This window comes from Rhinolophus ferrumequinum, chromosome 24 (assembly GCF_004115265.2).
Source record: "Rhinolophus ferrumequinum isolate MPI-CBG mRhiFer1 chromosome 24, mRhiFer1_v1.p, whole genome shotgun sequence".
Lineage (NCBI taxonomy): Eukaryota > Metazoa > Chordata > Mammalia > Chiroptera > Rhinolophidae > Rhinolophus > Rhinolophus ferrumequinum.
The window spans coordinates 13,278,283-13,298,395 of NC_046307.1; the positions used below are offsets into that span (position 1 = coordinate 13,278,283).

Here is a 20,113-nt window from a genome sequence, read left to right on the forward strand (position 1 = left end):
GCAAAGCAGACAAGGCCCGTTATAAAAGAGATGAAAACTTATATTCCTCCTCAAGGGCAAACAAAAAAGAAGTTCAAGGATCCCAATGCATCCAAGAGGCCTCCTTCAGTCTTTTTATTGTTCTAAATATTGACCCCAAATCAAAGAACATCCCAGCCTATCCATTGGTGATGCTGCAAAGAAACTGGGAGAGATGTGGAATAACACTGCTGGTAAGCTGAAGGAAAAATATTAAAAAGGTATTCTTGCATAAGGATATGCGGCAAAAAAGGGAGTCATTGAGGCTGAAAAAAAGCAAGAAAAAGGAGGAAGAGAAGGAAGATGGAGAGGATGATAAGTAAGTTGGTTCTAGTTGTCTATAAAGTATTTAACCTCCGTGTATACAACTTGCTCCTTTTAAAGAAAAAAAAAGAAATATAAGGCTGTGTAAGACTTGTTTTTAAACTGTACAGTGTCTTTTTTTGTATAGTTAACATACTATCAAATGTGTTAAATGCTAGCCCTGTCCTGTTGGTATTTTCGATAGTCACTAACCTTGCCTGGTACAATATGGGAGTTGTAAATTGGCATAGAAGTTTAAACCAGACTCTTGGTACATAGGACAAATTAGTTATATATGAGGATGGTAGTTTTTTCACCTTCATTTGTCTCTGATGCATCTTATATGAATTCAGTGCTGTTCTATTAACTGAATACCACTTTGCAATCACACACAAAAAAATTGCAATTGTTCTGTTGACATTCTAAATGCCTCTAAGTAAACATAATTTTCTTATTAGAAAAAACTCATTCCCTAAACCTGCATTTTAACATAGAAAATGTTATCTACTGCACAAAACACAGTTATTCTTTTAAAACTTATTTTTAAGAAATCATTTATTTCACATGTAGTTACTTAAACCCTTAGGAATTATGGTTTGTTTGTTTGTTTAAGTAGAAGCATGCCTTTTACAATGAGATCATTCACGATTTGTTCTTTGGAGGCTTTATTTTAATTAAGTTCTTCTTCAATTGGATGGTAACAAAGTTTAGGTTTGTTAGGGTTATTTTTCAACAGCCAATCAGCTAGCCAAATCTATGGACAAAAGAAATAAACTTCAGTTAATAAATGTTAAATATTTTCTATTATACATATTACATCAATTTAAAACTTAAAACTGTTTTCAAAATCAGTTTATAAATAAAAGAAAATGACCGTTAAAAAGTTAAACAGTAAGTTTTACATTATGCAAATCAGAAAGGAAGAAGTAAGTCCATTCACAGATATGCTCCTATATATAAAAAAATCCCAAAGAATTCACAAGAAAGCTAATAGAGCTAATAAATGAATTTGGCAAAGTTGTAGGTTACAAGATCAACACATGAAAAATCAGTTGTGTTTCTATTCTATACAACAGCAATAAACAGCTAATAAATGAATTTGGCAAAGTTGTAGGTTACAAGATCAACACATAAAAATCAGTTGTGTTTCTATTCTATACAACAGCAATGAACAAATCACCCAAAAAGGAAATTAAGAAATCACTTTCATTTACAATAGCACTGAAAAAAAAGTATCTAGGAATACATTTAACTAGCTTGTATATTGAAAACTATAAAACATTGCTGAAATAAATGTAAAGATCTAAATAAATGGGAAGACATCTGTGCTAATGGATAGAAAGACCTAATATTTTTAAGAGGTTAAGATGTCAATACTACCCAAAGTGATATGCAGATTCAACACAATCCCTATGAAATTTCGAACATTTTGGCAGAAATGGGAAAGTCAATCCTCAAGTTTCTATGGAATTTCAAGGGGCTCTGAATAGACAAAACCATCATGAAAAAAAAGAACAAAGTTGGAGGATCTTCTAGGATCAAAATCTTCTACAAAGCTACAGCAATCGAAACAGTATGGTACTGGCATACAGACAGACATATAAACCAATGGAACAAAATTGAGAGTCCAGAAATAAACCCTGACACATAGAAAAATTCAAAATGGATCAACAACTGAAACATACGAGCTAAAATCATTAAAATCTTAAAAGAAAACATAGGAGTAAATCTTCATAACCTTGGATTTGACAATAGATTCTTAAATATGACACCAAAAGCATGAGTAACAAAATACAAAATAGATAAATTGGTTTTCATCAAAATTTTAAAACTTTTGTGCATCAAATGGCATTATCAAGAAAGTGAAAAAACAACCTACAGAGGGGGATAAAATATTTGCTAATCATATCTCATAAACATATAAAGAACCCCTACAACTCAACAAAAACAAATAAAACAATTAAAAAATGGGCAAAAAAACTTTAATTTGAATAGACCTTTTTCCAAGAAAATATACAAACGGCCAATAAGCATATGAAAAAATGCTCAACATCATTAGTCATTAGAGAAAAGCAAATCAAAACCACAATGACAAACTGTTTCACATCTACTATAATAATAAAAACGAAAATAGAAAAGAACAAGTGTTGGCCAGGATGTAGAGAAATTGGAACTCTCATACATTGCTAGTGGAAATGTAAAAAGCAGTCACTGTGGAAAACAGTTTGGTGGTTCCTCAGAAAGCTAAACACAGCAATTCCACTCTTAGGTATATACCCCCAAAGAACTGAAAACAGATGTTGTACACCAATTTTCATGCAACACTATGCACAATAGCCAAAAGGCAAAAACAACCCAAGTGTCCATCAACAGCTGCATCGATAAACAAAATATGATATTCATATATACATACATGGAATAATCAGCCATAAAAGGAATGAAATTCTGATGAATGCTACAACATGAATGAACTTTGAAAACATTATGCTACATGAAATAAGCCAGACACAAAAGAACAAATATTCTATAGTTCCACTTAAATAAGATATCTACAATAGGCAAATTCATAGAAACAGAAAGTAGATTAGAGGTCACTAGGGCTTGGAGGAAGGCAGTAATGGGGTGTCATTGTTTAATGGTTACAGAGTTTCTATTTGGGGTGATGAAAAAGTTTTGAAAATAAGTAGTGATGATGGTTGCACATTGTGACTACCAAGCCACTAAATCGTACACTTATAAATTGTTAAAATGGCAACATTTATCTCATATATATATTACCACAAAAAACTAAAGATTAAGTAAATACAGAAGTATCGAAAATAACATTAAAAGCAATCATTTATTGTGGTACTGTTGTTAGAACACACAGATCCATGTATTATAATACATGCTCAGATATAGAATTTAATACTGATAAACAAGGCTTCATAAATCAATATACAAGGACAACTGGTCAGAAAAAAATTTAGCTCTTCATCTTGTGTTATATACAAAAATAAGTTCCAGATGCATGGGAGAGTCAAATATAAAAAAATCTAGAAGAAAACAAAAGTGAATGTTTAGCAAAACTTTTGCTGGGACAGGACTTCCTAAACTTTGATAAATGAAAACCCACAACAAGGGGGGGAAAAAGAATCAAGGTTTGACTTATTGAATATTTAAAAGGCAAAATTAAAAATTAAACAGAAAGGAAAGTATTTTTGCAGCAAATATGATCCAAGTTTGATGTAACTATTATATAAAGAATTCTTACAAAACTCCAAAGATAAGTGGACAAAAAATAAACATAACTCACAAAAGAGGAACTATAGGCCGGCCCGGTGGCTCAGGGGGTTGGAGCTCCGTGCTCCTAACACCGAAGGCTGCCGGTTCGATTCCCACATGGGCCAGTGGGCTCTCAACCACAAGGTTGCCGGTTCAATTTCTCAACTCCCGCAAGGGATGGTGGGCAGCACCCCCTGCAACTAAGATTGAACATGGCACTGAGCTGCCGCTGAGCTCCCAAATGGCTCAGTTGGTTGGAGCCGTCCTCTCAACCACAAAGGTTGCTGGTTCGACTCCCGCAAGGGATGGTGGGCTGCGCCCTCTGCAACTAATAACAGCAAATGGACCTGGAGCTGAGCTGCACCCTCCATAACCAAGATTGAAAGGACAACAACTTGAAGCTGAACAGCACCCTCCACGACTAAGATTGAAAGAACAACAACTTGGCTTGGAAAAAGACCTGGAAGTACACACTGTTCCCCAATAAAGTCCTGTTCCCCTTCCCCAGTAAAAAAATCTTAAAAAAAAAAAAAAGAAGAGGAACTATAACTAAACATAAGGGATAAATAGTTCAACCTTGCCAGTAAATATTCACATGGAAGTTGAAACAATTAAAATAGCACCTTTCTTGTGCCTGTTTTGCCTGTTAGCAAATCAGTTCCAGTCCCACTCCAGTGTTTTTAACTTACATCTAATACTAATGTGGGTGGGTTGAAGTGGGAATTATACACATCGGTGACCCCGATGTAAATTGACATGGCCCTTTAAGAAAGAAATATGATAGTATGTATGGTGACCTGAAAATATTCACAGTAGAAATGATAATGCAAAAAGAGGCAAGAAAATTCTGAAAAAGAAAGTAATTGGAAGGTTTAGAACTACCTGATTTAAAAATATATTATAAAGCTTTAGTAATTAAAGCCATGTGGTACTTTCAGTGAACAGAGATATAGATAAAAGAAACAGAAAAAAAAATACAGAAATAAACCCAAATGCATGCAGGAACTTTAGTATATGTTAACAATAGAATCTTAAATATGTGAAGAAAGCATGGATTGTTCAATAAATGATTTTGTTTAATTAAGTAACCAAGTGGAAAACAAAATAAAATGTGGCTCCCTACCTCATTCTCTACAGCAAAATAAACTCCAGATGGTCAAAGGATAAAGGAGAGATAAAAAGTACTAGAAGGCAACATGAGAGAATGTGATTTATAATCTTAGAGCAGAAAATCTTTAAATATGACCAGAAACCTAGAAGCCATAAAAGAGCTCAATTCAACTAAATTAAAATTAAAATATATCGTGAAAATAGTCAAAAGACAAGTGATAAATTGAGAAAAACTACTAAACCACAAAAGGTTAATTTCTTAAACATAGAGTTCCGACATCATAAGGAAAAGATCTAGGAACCAACCACCAGCAAAAAAAAAAAAAAAAAAAAAAGACAAAGGGCATGAGCTGGAAATTCATAGGAAAAGAAATGCAAATGTCTTTCAGTAGCATATATGAAAAGACACTCAGACTCACTCATAACAAAAGAAATACAAATTAAATAATGAGATACCATTTCTAACCTATCAGACTGGCAAAAACCACAAAGCTTGAAAAAAACATCAGGTGCTCTCAATTATTTTTGGTTAGAGTATAAAATGGTACAACCACTACAACAGGTAATTTGGCAATATTTATCCAAACTAAAAATGCACATATCAAAAACATAAAAATAAGATTATTTTTGACTCAGTATTTCCATTTGCACAAACTTATCATAAATGAAGATATTCACTGTAGCAGTTTATAATAACAAAAGAGTAGAAACACCTTAAACAACCATCTATATGTGATTAATAAATTGTAGAACATCCATACAACAGAATGCCATGAGCTGTTTTTTTAAAATAGAGCAATTTTGTTTGTGGGGCTATCTGATAATTTATTATATATCAAGTAAATAAGGTAAAAAGTATCAGATAGTTTAGGAGCTAGCATTTGCATGTGCATGTGCTTTTAAGTACATATAGCTAGATATAGATGCTTATATATGCATAGGTTTTCTGTGAAGGATATACTAGAGGCGGGTAACAGTGACTGACTCCAAAGAGTACAACAGGGTGGCTGAGGAACAGGATGGCAAGGACAATTACTTTTCACTATATATCCTTTTGTAACTTTTGAATTATACCATATTTAATGTTACTTATTCAAAACATTATTCACAATTAAAAATAAAGCGGGGCCGGCCCGGTGTCTCAGGCGGTTGGAGCTCCATGCTCCTAACTCCGAAGGCTGCCGGTTAGATTCCCACATGGACCAGTGGGCTCTCAACCACCAGGTTGCCAGTTCAACTCCTCGAGTCCCGCAAGGGATGGTGGGCTCCGCCCCCTGCAACTAGCAACTGGCAACTGGACCTGGAGTTGAGCTGCGCCCTCCACAACTAAGACTGAAAGGACAACAACTTGAATTGGAAAAAAAATCCTGGAAGTATACACTGTTCCCCAATAAAGTCCTGTTCCCCTTCCCCAATAAAACCTTTTAAATAAATAAATAAATAAATAAGTAAATAAAGCAAGTTCTTTAAGGGTCAAATTTTTAAAAATTTTAATGTTTTGAATTATAATTGTACTTTCTGGTCTCTTTCCAAATGAAATAATCTCAATATGTGAAAAGCTTTATGCTCAAAGATGTTTATTGTTACAGTATTTATAACAGCAAAAGAAGAATGGTAAAGGTAATATAAGAAAAATAATATAACTATTAAAATAATCTCTATAAAACATATATTTAAATATAGCAACATTTATGGGATATTTGTTTATGTATAGTCATACAAAAATAAAGCCTGAGCAAAGGATTAGAAAAAAAATAACAATAGCAAGTAATATTTGAGCACTTATGCACCAGACACTTTGACTAAGAATTTTACATGCATTTATACATTTAATCCTAACAATATCCCTACTAGGTAAATAGGTATTAATATATCCACCTTTTACTAATGAGAACAGAGAGACTCAGAGACAGGTTAGGTGTCTGGAGTGAGAGTTGAATCCTGGCAAAATGTCTTCAGAGATCATGTTTAAGAAATGGAACCAAGGGTATCTTTTTCTTCTCTTTACATTTTTCAGTAGTTTCATGTTTCTTATAAATAAACATATTATTTTCACAATGAAAAAAAGTTATTAAAGAAATAACCTATCTTTTCTTTTTGGTAAGTGACAAAGCAGGAGAGATTAAATCTTTTGTCTTCCTAAGGGGATTTCCTTTGAGAATGGTGGTAACAGAGGCTAGACATATTATTTTGGTTGAGCTGGTAGTGAAATAACCTTACCTGATTATCTCTGAGTCTTCAAAAGGGTGGGAGTACCTGTAAAGAAGGGCCCAGGATAACACTGGGCCCTGGACAACCATCCTAGGTCCTCCTACCTAACCATTCTCCCCCTAACTGAGCAACGTTGAGGCATCAAGGGATGTGAATAAATGTAACTTTTCTATTTAAAAACTTTAGATATCATGGCAAACAAAAATGTTGAACAACATTTAAGTATATATGTAATTTTATTATTTGATTATATAAACTATACACAAAAACAATGCTCAGCAATTAAAGGATGAATAAATGAAAATGCATTTAGAAACAATGTTTTTTAAGAGTCAAAACACAAGAAAATAAGTAGTCAAAAGGCATACATAAAGAAGTATATTAAAAAAAAGAAGTATATAAAATGAATACGTTTTAAAACGATTCTCAAAACTTTCAGTTTCAAAGAATACGATATTTTAGATATGAAAACTATAGATAATTCATTCTTTAGTATGAATAAAAAGATTTCTTACATAAGGATCCGCTGGTTTTTGCTTACAAAGCTCTGTAAGTCCTTCAAGTAGAGTTGGTGTTACATATAAATTTAAATAGTCCTTAGCAGCTTGTCCAACTGGAATGGGCTCAACAATCACTGAAAATACAAATGTATTTCCATTAAAGCTAACATAAATGATGAAATATTACACAGTCATTCAAAAGGATAGCTTCAAAGCAATTTTAATGGCATGAGAAATGCTTGAAGCTTTTAAGGGAACAGAAGTAGATACATAGCATAATAATTTGTTCAAAAATACACCGCATACACATAAAAAATAGTAAGACTACATAAGACTGGCAAGAAACATATCAAAATACTAATAATGGTCATATGCAAGATTCTGATTATTTTCTTTTTTTCTTTTATTAAAGTTTATTGGGGTGACAATTGTTAGTAGTTACATAGATTTCAGGTGTACAATTCTGTAATACATCATCTATGCATCACACTGTGTGTTCACCACCCAGAGTCAGTTCTCTTTCCATCACCATATATTTGATCGCCGTTACGCACAGCTGCCATCCCTCTCCCCCCTTACCCTCTGGTAACCACTAAACTCTCATCTGTGCCTATGAGTTATTATTTCTTCATTTGTTTGTCTTGTTCTTTTGTTGTTTTCAGTTTTACATGCCACATATCAGTGAAATCATATGGTTCTTGGATTCTGATTGTTTTCAACTATATTATTTTCTGCATTTCCATTTCCATGTTGTTTACAGTGAATATTATAACAATGTTATAAAAAAGGAAAATATTAATGAATACGTAAAATCAGAAATTAATTTCAACAATTCCTGCCAACAAAATGGCAGGCACTTTGCAAAGTGGTACAGATACAACAGTGAATAAGACATAGTTTTTGCTCTTCTAGACTACTGAATATACACATAAAATCTATGTCTGTCTATATAACATGTAGACATGTTATATATTCCTGCTCTTATTTTTCAGGGTTTTAAACAAATTATATAACACTTTGGGAAATTTTAGTCTTTTCAGCCTTATTTGAACTCAGTGTAGGTGAACCAGATTTGCAATACAACAAAAAATATATTTTATAAATATTTTATAAGTATTAGGTCTTTTGAGGTTGATCTCCATCAGTGTGTTGCCTTTGATAAAGATGAGAAAGGGAAACTACTGGTCCCAGATACAAATCCTCAATGGCCCAAGAGAAAGAAGGGTGGGAGGATAGATTTCTGTATGACTAGTGTACAGGCTCAGTCTCAATGAGACTAGGACTAGTAAGGGGAGTCCTTTGCCAGGACATCAGGAAAAACTGGAAGAAGCTATAGGTCTTCAGTAAAAGGTTTCTTTATCATTCTCAGTATAGCACACCCTTCATATAATAATTGTTTAATTTTGATTATATAAATGCGTCATCTGTCTCTTTTACTTCGTAAGTTCCATGAAAGTTAAGACCATGTTTATCATATTCACTGTTGCCTGTGCCCACGCCCTCTATAGTATTTTAAAAATGAAAATCTGATTATGTCACTCCCATTCTTAAAATGCTTCACTGGCTCTTCATTGCATTTATAGTCAAGACAGAATGCCACACCATAGCCCATAAGACCATGTAAATTCTACTTACCTCTATAGCCTCATCTTATGTTTCTTTTACCCCTGATCTTTTAGTTTATAGAATGTGCCAGGTTCTTTCTTGCTCATGACTTGAGCACATGCTGTTCCTTCTGCAAGAATGTTCTTTCTTCTCTTTGTTCTGTTTAACCACTACTTATCCCTTGGATCTCAGCTAAAAAGTCACTTCCTCAGTCACTTAGTCTATCATGATACCGTACAAGTGCCTCTTGCAGCACTTAACATACAACAACTATTCAATGATTTGGGTCATTACTGTTTACAGGCTACCTTTCAAACACTAGACTGTAAAATCCATGGGAGCACAGACCTGATCTATTTTTCGTAATTTATTTTTTAAGTTTTGAGGTATAATTTCCATATCATAAAATTCACCCATTGAAGTATACAATTGATTTTTAATAAACGTTTAGTTGTACAATCACCGTAATCCAGTTTTAAAACACTTCAATCACTCCAAAAATGTTTCCTTGTGCCCATTTGCAATTTCCTGCTCCCATATCCACTCCCTGGCAACCAATGAGCGTTTTTCTGTTTCTAAAAATTTGCCTTTTCTGGGCATTTCATATAAATGGATATTATATGTGGTCTTTTGTCCCTGGATTTTCACTTAGCATAATGTTTTGAGGTTCATCCATGTTGTAGCATGTATCAATAGTTTGTTCCTTTTAAGCAGTATTCCATTGTATGGCTATACTAAATTTTGTTTACCCACTGATGTGCAGTTGGATTGTTTTCAGTTTTTGGCTATATTAAATAGTGCTGCTATACAGGTTCACATGTGTCATTATGTAAATGGAGGTTTTTATTTCTCTTGAGTGAGCAGATTCCGCTAAGACTAGAACTGCTAGTGGAGTTACCTGGTAAGTTTAACATTTTAAGAAATCGCCAAACTTTTCCAAAATGACTAACATTTTACAGTAATATAAGAGGATCCCAGAATTGTTATATCCTTACTATTGATTACGACCATTCTAGTGGGTATGCCATGGTATCTCACTGTGGTTTTAATTTGCATTTATCCAATGATTACATTGAATACTTTTTCATGTGCAGATTAGCCATTCATATATCTTCTTTTACAAAATGCCTACTCAAAATTTTTGCCCAGCTTTCTTTTTTTAAGTCTTTTTTTTTAAATAAATTTTATTGGGAAATATTGGGGAACAGTGTGTTTCTCCAGGGCCCATCAGCTCCAAGTTGTTCTCCTTCAATCTAGTTGTGGAGGGCGCATCTCAGCTCTAAGTCCAGTTGCTGTTTTCAATATTAGCTGCAGGGGGAGCGGCCCACCATCCCATGCTCGAACTGGCAACCTTGTTGTTCAGAGCCCACACTCGAACCAACTAAGCCATCCAGCCACCCCTCCAGAAGTTCAGCAGCAGCTCATTGTCTTCAGTCTAGTTGTGGAGGGTGCCCAGCTCACTGGCCCACGTGGGAATCGAACTGCAACGCTGTTGGTCACAGCTCATGCTCTAACCCACTGAGCCACCCAGCAGCCCTTGCCCAGCTTTTAATTGAGTTGTATCTCTTATTACTGAGTTATAAGAGTTCTTTGTACTCTGGATACAAGTGCTTTATCTGATATATGATTTGCAAATATTTTCTCCCAGTCTGTGGCTTATAGCTTCATATTGATAATAATAGGTTTTGAAGCACAAAGGCTAACTGGTTTTTTTTTGGAGTTTTCTTTGGCATTTTAATGGAAACGATTCATACTAACATAGACTTCAATAAAATCAGTGATTGTATTTCAATCAAAACCTAATGAGTCCCCCCAAAAGGAAGAGAAATATAAAGAAGGAAGAAAAAAAGAAACCCTGTAAAATAGAAAATGGGGATAATAATTGGGAAAGTCCATATTTTAAAGCCACTAGGAAGCAAACTGTATATTGTGTTTTGCTCAAAAGGCTTCTAATTTTGATGTAGTCCAATTTATCAATATTTTCTTTTATGGATCATGCTTTTGGTGTCATATGTAAGAACTCTTTATTCAACTCAAGTTCATGAAGATTTTTTCCTGTTTTCTTCCACGCTTTTAGCTTTTATGCTTAGGTCTATGATATATGTTGAGTTAAATTTTGTGTATGGTATGAAACAAAAGTCTGAGTTCTTCTTCTTCTTCTTCTTCTTCTTTTTTGCATGTAGATATCTATAATTGTCCCAGCATCATTTGTTGAAAAGACCATCCTTTCCCATCAAATTGCCTAGGCACTTTTGTCAAAAATCAATTGACCATAAATTCAAGGATTTATTTCTAGATTCTCAATTCTGCTCCGTTGATTTACATGTCTATCCTTATGTCAGTACCACACAGTCTTACTTATTGTAGCTTCACAGCAAGTTTTGAAATCAGGTTAGTGGAAGTATCCCAACTTTGTCCTTCTTTTTAAAAATCGTTTTAGCTCTTCTAGGTCTTTTGCAGTTCCACACAAATTTTAGAATCAGCTTGTCAATTTCTACATAAATGCATGAATGAACTCTGTTAGGAACTGCATTAAATTTACTGATCAATTTAGAGAGAAATGCCATCTTTACAACATTGACTCTCCTGATCCATAAACATGGGATGCCTGCTTATTTAGATACTCTTTAATTTCTCTCAGCAATGTTTTGTGTTTTTCAGTGTAGAAGAACTGCTCTTCTTTTGTTAAATTTATTCTTAAATATTTTGTTTTTGATGCTACTGTGAATGAAATTATTTCCTTAACTTCATTTTTGAATTGTCTGCTTCTACCTCATTTATTTTTGCTAACCATTTGTTATTAGTCTCAGGCACCTAGGGCTACATAAATTAATGAGAGAATAATGAGTGTTTCCACATTTCTTACATAGCTGAATTTTCACTGCACTTTATTAATGCTTTTAATGATATTTATAATTTATATATTGCATTGTACATTTATTTTTATAGACTTTTAAAATATGAGCATCTTGATAGCAGGGACATCTTCTTGTCTTTATATTTATTAAGCTGGTAAATTTGTTGAATGATGGAATATAACAAAGCTTTGAATTAGCCAAACCTACTTAAAAAGGGAAGAGCACTACCTTTTTCAAGGGTTAGGAACATGTCTTTGAGTATCTTTATAACTTGCTTTAGCTACTCATCATATAGGATTTTGCACACAGTTCTTCACTGACTGCTAAACAAGACCGAGCTCATACCACAGGCTCTGAGAACTTACTCTAAATAACTTCATATGCCCACAGCAGTAGATAATTAATAGTTTATATGTATAGAGGATTAATTAATGAGTAAAATCAAAAGCAATCTAAAATAACAGTTTAGGGATATAACCCAATGAGTAAGAAGCTTCCAAATAGATCTTCTACTTAAGATAAAGTGAGTTTGTATCCTATTTTAGTTAAAAGCTAAAGAGGAAAAGTCTAATTCACTAGAAGAACTAAACTTAAAGCGCTACCACATTTAAAAGAATCTCATGTTTGAGATGTGCTTCAAACTGATATGGAAGCAGGAGAAGTAGGAGCAGGAGTTATTGATGAAATAAGACTGATCACAATTGTTGAAATTAGTTGATTAGAGATTTATTATACTACTCAGTCTACTTTTGTGTATATTTGAAATTTTCCACAGTAAACAGTCCTGAAGAAAAAGATACCTTAATGAAATGGATATGTGACAGAAAATAAGATCAGTAAAAATAAAATAAGTAGGCAAAGCCTTTTGTATACAAGTATCTACAAAACAGTTTTTGTTTGTTTAAGAATCAGGACTTTTAAATCTCCAAGACAGTTTTCAGTTTTGAGTACATCTTCAGTAGAAAATACTGAGGAATAGGTCTAAATGAGTTAGAGAAAAGTAACATGCAAAAAAAAAAAAAAAAAAATTTTATAGAATTGCACACCTGAAATCTATGTAATTTTAATAACAATTGTCACCCCAATAAATTTAAAAAAAAAATTCAAAACTACCCAATGCTTTCCATTTTTTTCTTTATAATGAAAATCCCCAAATTTTCTTTCTGCTCTAAAATACTGAAAACAAACTAAAAATCTCAGTGTTGTCCTTATTATGCCCACTTCTAAAAGATTTCCAACCTCTATAAAAGGATGGAAACAAAAAAAAGGCCTAAGAATTATTCATTTCACAAGTACTTGAGTGTTTGTCAGGAAATAGTAAACTGTTAGAGAAAATGGTAAATCAATCATAATTTCTGAGGGAGATTCTTTTTTCATGTGTAACAAACTTCACTGATGCATTTAGGATAACCAAAAGGAATTATGTAACACAGAAGAGAAACCCTAAATACATCTCGTCCAAGAGAAAAGGAAAAAAAGTAAACTCTCCTCAAAAGATTTCCTAGAAGGCACAGTTTAGTTGTGAGGGAAATGCTGAGTTTTCCATTCTTGGTTTCCAGTTTTTAAGTAACTACAACTTGAAAATATGAAAAAAATATTAGAGAAAAACCCTGTTATCTTTCTTCCAACCTACATCCCAAAATAAAAGAAAAAGCAAATAATAAGGAGATAAAATTGACTAATTAGTCATCTGTAACTCACCGCCAGGAAACATGAATCGAATTTCTCTTTCTGCTGCAGCAAAATCATTACTCCCATGAAGTGCATTCCTTAGGTCATCTGTGCCATAAACTGCCCTTAGACTGAAAAGCAAGTTAGAGATGATGACCATCCAATCTGAAATCCTTTTTTTACGTTTTACATATGCATTCTACTTAGGTATTTTACCGAAGCATTGCCACTTCTCACATATGGAGGTATTAAGCTATTTTGATTTTAAGTTTAAATCTACCTAGATGAGGGTCAAATATATTTGAATATACAGGAGGAATACACTGGGAAAATAGAAGTTGTCTCAGTGAAAAAAAAGGTGCTGCTTTGTGAGAAGTGAAAAAGCAAGGTATTCAAAAGTGCAAGAACTTAATGTCCTCTGGTTTCCAGACGTTAATGATAATGCTGAAAATCTGGATTTCTGGTCCTGTGTTAATATTCTTTTAAAATACCATACCAATTTTCCCATGAAAAATCCTACTGCAGCAGCAGTTTAATTCCAGGATGAGAGAACAAGGTTAACCAACCACAAAGCATTCTCTGAGGCCTTTTGTTGTACTGGTATTAAGATAGACATTTAATAGTTAAAACATGAAATGGACCTCCCCACCCCCTCACCCTGCCCCACATACAAAAACAGTGGATTTAGGAAAACTTTCAAATGAAAGGAAATTCCTATTACAATGAATTCAGATTTTTTTCATTTTCATAGTTGTATTCCATTTTTCCCCTAAAAAAGTTACCTGTCTGGATGTGTCTCCTTAGCTACTAAGCTATTACTTGGTCCCAAAAGTTCTTTCCAGTAAGAGATGGCTTTATGTCTAGCTAATATCATGGCAACAAGTGGTCCAGAACTCATGTAAGCTGTTAAATTGGGGAAAAACATTTTCCCGTACTCTTCCACATAAAAGTTACTACATTGCTCAGGGCTGAGATGTAGTTTTCTTCTCTATAAGAGAAACAAAAGCATTTAAAATGACAGTTCAATAATACCTCATTAAGTCATTAAAACTTGAAATTAGTGCCAATCTGATTATACATTTAAGATTAATTTTGTATTATAAGGAAAGGGTGAGATAAGAAAATTGCAGGCTAAAAATAAAATTATAAGAATTATTTAACCTATTTAAGAAAAACTATTCCTGTTTAGCAGCTTCCTTCAACATATGGTTTGTTAACGAGAAATTCATCATATCTCCTTTTTAAAGTAAAAAAACTCCAACCATCAATATTTTTTTGATATGTACATTAAAGTAACAAAATCAGACTTTAGAATATTCCAAATTCATCTTTTCCTATCTATTTGTGGCATTTTCCTATTTATTGCGAAATTTTCCTACATTATTTTAGGGAGCTGATCTCATTGTGGTACTGAGAAATAACATGCAGTATAATAATGCAGTAAACAAGATTTTCACTTGAACATGAAAGCTGTGTATTCTTTTCTCTTTTTTGTTTAAGGAGGACACAGCTCATAGTGGCCCATGTAGGGATTGAACCAGCAACCTTGGTGCTACCAGCACCACGCGCTAACCAACTGAGCTCACCGGCAACCCCAAAAGCTGTGTATTCTTTATTCTGTTTCTGCCATAAATATGTTGATTCACTGTGATCTTAAGAAAAATTAGGGGCCGGCCAGGTGGCTCAGGTGGTTGGAGCGCCGTGCTCCTAATGCCGAGGTCGCTGGTTCAATTCCCACATGGGCCAGTGAGCTGCGACCTCTACAGCTAAGATTGTGAACAATAGCTCTCCCTGGAGCTGGCTGCCACGAGCAGTCAGAGGTTGGCATGGGGTGCTGTGTGCTGCCGTGGGCTACCGTGTGCCACCATGAGTGGCCAGTGCCAGCTTGAGTGGCCGGCAGCCAGCGAGAGCTGCCGTGAGCTGCTATGAGTTGCCGACCGATAACCGACTGCCTCAGCTGGGGGAGCGCAAGGCTCATAATACCAGCATGGGCCAGGGAGCTGTGTCCCACACAACTGGACTGAGAAACAACAGCTTGAACCAGAGTGGAGTGGGGAGACGGAAGGGGGTAAAAAAAAAGAAAAAGAAAAATTAGTTGGCATTAAGTTTCTCAATTTGAAAGATTATGAAATGTTTTGGACAAATGTTATTTTCTTCACAAATGAGAGACTGTGAATGAATCATTAAATTTTAAAAATCATAGAAGCTAAGTCAGTCATTCTTCCAACTGGAAAGCATCATACTTTCCCTAAAAGCAGTTAAGTGAATGCTTTTTAAAAAATCATACATTACTACTGTTTTTTAATGCCACTAAAGATGGATCATGAGGATAAAGGCTCAAAATAGAATAGAGGGGTTCAAAGTACAAGGAGACATCAAGGAAGACTTTTGGTTTGGAATAAGGATGATGAGACATGGAGATAATAAGCCTCAAGATGAAGGCTAAATTTAATAGGCAGAAATTCATCTTTCTAAAATGGATTAGAATTGACCTCCCTCTTAATTAAAGTCCTTTCCGAAACTATCATTGTGTCCTCAGGTTTCAGAAACGGTAAAATTGCTTGGTTTGTAGCAAGCAATATAAATTGCCCAGAGCAAGAAGCTTGGAAAGATGCTTCCTTACCCAGGTGGGTCTGTCAAGAGCATTGCATGAACATTTCTATTGGACAAGCATAACACTCTCGCCAGTCAAGAACCAGTTACTATTAAAAAAAAAAACAACAGTTCCAACATCTGTTTTCATACTGAAATTCATATAGTCAAGAAATAGAACAAATTTGAGAAGTTACAATAGCACTGGGTTTAATATAATCGTTGATTTTATTATTTAAAATTAAGACATGCCAGTATTTGTGATTCTTAAGCATATTGGTGTGGGTTTTGTTGTTGTTGTTGTTGTTGTTGTTGCTGGGTTAAAAACTAAAAATCTCTTCTGTTGCAATATAAACCCTTATCTGACACATGCCTCTCCACAAACGGGAAGCTTCCTTCTCAGGTATGCTAGCTAATGCAGCACAATTATAAAAATTAAGGGCTCATATTAAACTAAAGTTAATACTGAATCAAGGATTTCCTTGGTTACTTTAAAATTAGATCAGGTAAAATTTCTTGGAATTTGGATGAAGAGTTTCACAAAGAGAAGCAATAACAGAAAGGAACAATTAGCTTGTAACAAAGTAAAGACTGCCACCTACTGAAAGGATATATCATTTTTCAGAAGGTTTTCCCTAGATGGGACAAGAAAGCCTCAAGTTCAATGGACTCCCAACTAAAATAAAGTCTACTTTAAAAGCATACTATACAAAGGACAAATATTATATGTTTCCACTTACATGAGATATCTGGAATACTCAAAATCATAGTGATAGAAAGAATACTGGTTACCAGGGGCTGGGAAGAGGGATAAACAGAGAGATAGTGTTTAATGGGTACAGAGTTTCAATCTGAGATGATGTAAAAGTTCTAGAAATGGATGGTGGTGATGGTTTCACAACTATGGGAATGTACTTAGTTCCACTGAACTCTACAACTAAAAATGGTTCAAATGGTTAAGCTGCATGTATTTTGCCACAATTAAAACCAAAAAAAAGCACACAATACAGCAAGGGCTTCTTGGTCTGAAATTCATTGCTCACTAGGTAAAATGCAAAATATTAGCATTTATATTAATTTTTCATTTATGATTAACACTACCACTTAATTAAGTTTGTTTGTCACTAATTCTTTTTAAAATATGGACTTTTAAAAAACATAAATAGTATATCTTTATCTTATTCATATACTTCATTTAATTTTTTTCTAAAATTAAGGAATAATACACTTATAGGGTTAAAAAGTTCAAAGCAATATAAAAAGATATGTGCTGAAAAATCTCATTCCCCTCCCTGTCCTAATGTACTGTTCTTGCTCTCAATAGGCAACCATTTTTTAATGCTTATTTATCCTAGTGTTTCATTTTGCAAATATTAGCAAACATGAATATATATTACTTTTTTTCTTTCTATCACAAAAGATTGCTACACATTACATTTGTTTTTCCATAACAGGGCACCAAAAGGTTCCTTATTCTTTTTACAGTTAGTTGCATAGTATTCAACTTGGTGTCTTTGCCAGAGTTGATTTAACCATTCTGCTAATACTGGACTGTTTTCAATCTTTTGCTGGTAAATAAACAATGCTGCAAAAAGTAACCTGTATATATGTCACTTGATATTAATACACAGATTATGGGTGGAATTCCCAGAAGTAGGACTGCTGGGTCTAAGGGTAAATAAATACATCTGTAATATTGATAAATAATTGTCAGGTTCCCTTCTATGGGGGTTGTGCCATTCACTTTTACATTTTTGCCATATACTGTAGTAGCTCAGTGTCACTTTAATTTGTTTTTTCCCCCACTTATTGAGAATCTTTTCATATTTTCAAGAAGCATCTGTTTTCTTTTTCTCTGATCCTCCGTATGTTCTGCCCATTTTCAACTGAATTTTTATCTTTTTCGAGTTCTTTATATATTAGGGAGATTAGCCCTCTGTCTGCAATATGAATTGCAAATCTTTTTTCTAAGTTTGTCATTTGTATTTTGACTTTGCTTATAGTTTTTATTTGGCCATGCAGAACTTTTTTAAATTTATAATCTTATTAATCTTTTCTTTCATATTTCCTAGACTAAGTCATAATAAAAAATGGCTGTCCATTCCAAGAGTAAAGAAACTCATCCATCTTTTCTTCTAGAATTTGTATGGTTTAATTTTTTAATATTTAAAATTCCAATCCATTTGAAGTTTATCCCGGTGTATACAGTATCATACTTGAATACAACTTTTTTTTTAATGGCTACCTAGTTTTCCTAACAACATTCATTAAAAAGTTCATTTTTACCTGGGTCTTTTAATTACTATATTAAATATTTTCTTATAATTTCCTGTACATCTTTCCTTACATTTTCTTGTACCATCCTTACCCTCAGCCTCCACCTATCCTAAATTCAACTAAAATCCCATCTTTCCTAAAGATTGAAGTTTTCTCTTTTTTATTTTTTAAAACACTGATTAAATAAGTAATATTACATAAGAGACTAAAAACTGAAATTTCAAATAAGGATGGTACAAAAAAGGAAGATTAAATATACTCAATTCTATTTGATAATCTTTATTCTTTTTACATTCATTTTCAAACCTCTAACAACTGCAGAGCAAGTGTAAGGCTTAAAACATTAAATGTTTGTAATAAAGGAAAAAAATCCAAAAGTCTTAAAGTCCATCCATAGAGGACCAAATAAACAAATTGTGATTCATCCACACAGGGGTATATGAAACAAAACTTAGGAAGAATGAGTTACATTCAGATGTAATAATCTGAAATTGCTATCTGAGGGACTTTGTAAACAGGATCAAAGGTGGGGCACTGTCCTATTTTATGGGGGAAAATGTCTGGGAATACATAGAAAAATCCTGGAAGAACAGAAAGTATTAAGTCGTTGCCTCTCTCTGGAGACTGGGATGTGGCGTGGGTGAGGACAGGTGGAGGGAAAAGGAATTTTACTTTGCATTTTATATACTTTTGAAGTGTGACAAAACTTAAATACTATCACATGTAACTTTTATAGTTAGAATAAACCTAAATTTAATGCTAAATTAATGCTAATACATAAACATTAAAAAAAAGGATCAATGAGAGAAAAGAACACAATGATCATGCCCAGAAGTTACCTGAACAATGGTGAATCCAGATCTGAGAATAATATCTTGTATCTCCTCCTCTTTGTCAACAATATCTGGTTTGATAATGGCCAGAGATTTTTCTACGTATATCTGAGGTGGGGGCATCGACAGCTCCATTGTGGGTTTTCAGGATATAATTTAAGAGTCTTGACAGGTATCAACTGCAATGATATGCAATCCCAACCTCAAATTTAATGTAATTATGATTAAGAACAGCATTGTTAGGCGCCTGATTTTATTAATTTATATAAACTTAGAAACTGCAATCTTTTTCTATAAGCAGTGTCTGAACACAGGCATACCTCGAAGACATTGCAGGTTGTCTTCGATCGCAGTAAAGCGAGTCGTTCTCTATTTGATGGTGGAGAGTCTTGCCTTCAGTTTGTAAAACACCCAATACCTGTGAATCGCCTAAAGCGCAATAAAATGAGGTATGACTGTAATACGATTTCTACTCTGCAGTTAAGCCGTGCCTTAGGCTTTCCTAAACATTTTCATCAAGGTGGAGAGGCCACAGGGCAATCCAAAGGCCTGGGACTCGCGCAGACTAAGGCAGCAGCTGGAGACCGGTTGGCAACTCTCCGCGATTCTCCAGCTGCAGGTTGAGCAGCCTCGCCCCACCCCGCCCCGCCTCGCCGGGACGGCTATGCATAGGGTCAGGTCTGGTTGGAAAGTAGCATCCCTAAGTCCCCGGACTTCTCCCGGCTGCACCCGCAGATTCCGAGTCCGACCTTCCGTCGTGTACTCACCTCAGCACTCACTCCTCAGGTGCGACCACAACTTATTGCTAGGAGACCCGAAGCCCAGCTGAGGGACGGTGGCTGCAGAGGGCCAATCCGAGCAGCGTCACTTC

At 34.3% G+C, this 20,113-nt stretch overlaps 1 protein-coding gene across 3 annotated transcripts; it reads right to left on the reverse strand.

Moving 5' to 3' along the window:
- Positions 1 to 861: 861 nt before the first annotated feature.
- Positions 862 to 20,066, reverse strand: NME5 (NME/NM23 family member 5). 3 transcript variants are annotated; one of them, XM_033096534.1, is made up of 7 exons: positions 20,010 to 20,066; positions 19,249 to 19,421; positions 16,873 to 16,881; positions 14,323 to 14,528; positions 13,571 to 13,671; positions 7,422 to 7,540; positions 910 to 1,075 (listed from the first exon to the last, which is right to left on the reverse strand). In XM_033096534.1, the coding sequence occupies exons 2-7, from the start codon at positions 19,375 to 19,377 to the stop codon at positions 992 to 994; spliced, it is 648 nt and encodes a 215-aa protein (XP_032952425.1). In that variant the 5' UTR covers positions 19,378 to 19,421; positions 20,010 to 20,066; the 3' UTR covers positions 910 to 991. The 3 variants fall into 3 exon arrangements, with proteins under 3 accessions (XP_032952426.1, XP_032952425.1, XP_032952423.1); XM_033096532.1 differs by lacking the exon at positions 20,010 to 20,066 and adding an exon at positions 19,563 to 20,002; XM_033096535.1 differs by lacking the exons at positions 16,873 to 16,881; positions 20,010 to 20,066 and adding an exon at positions 19,563 to 20,002 and having other exon boundaries at positions 862 to 1,075.
- Positions 20,067 to 20,113: the final 47 nt, after the last annotated feature.

What these genes read in the sequence shown, in the direction of transcription:
- NME5 (XM_033096534.1), bottom strand. Translation starts at nt 19,377, where the DNA reads ATGGAGCTGTCGATGCCCCCACCTCAGATATACGTAGAAAAATCTCTG. An exon ending in AAGGAGACACATCCAGACAG is followed by an intron (nt 13,672 to 14,322) that starts GTAACTTTTTTA and finishes CTTGCTTTTCAG; the next exon opens with TCTAAGGGCAGTTTATGGCA. An exon ending in AAAAACCAGCGGATCCTTAT is followed by an intron (nt 1,076 to 7,421) that starts GTAAGAAATCTT and finishes TTTTGTCCATAG; the next exon opens with ATTTGGCTAGCTGATTGGCT.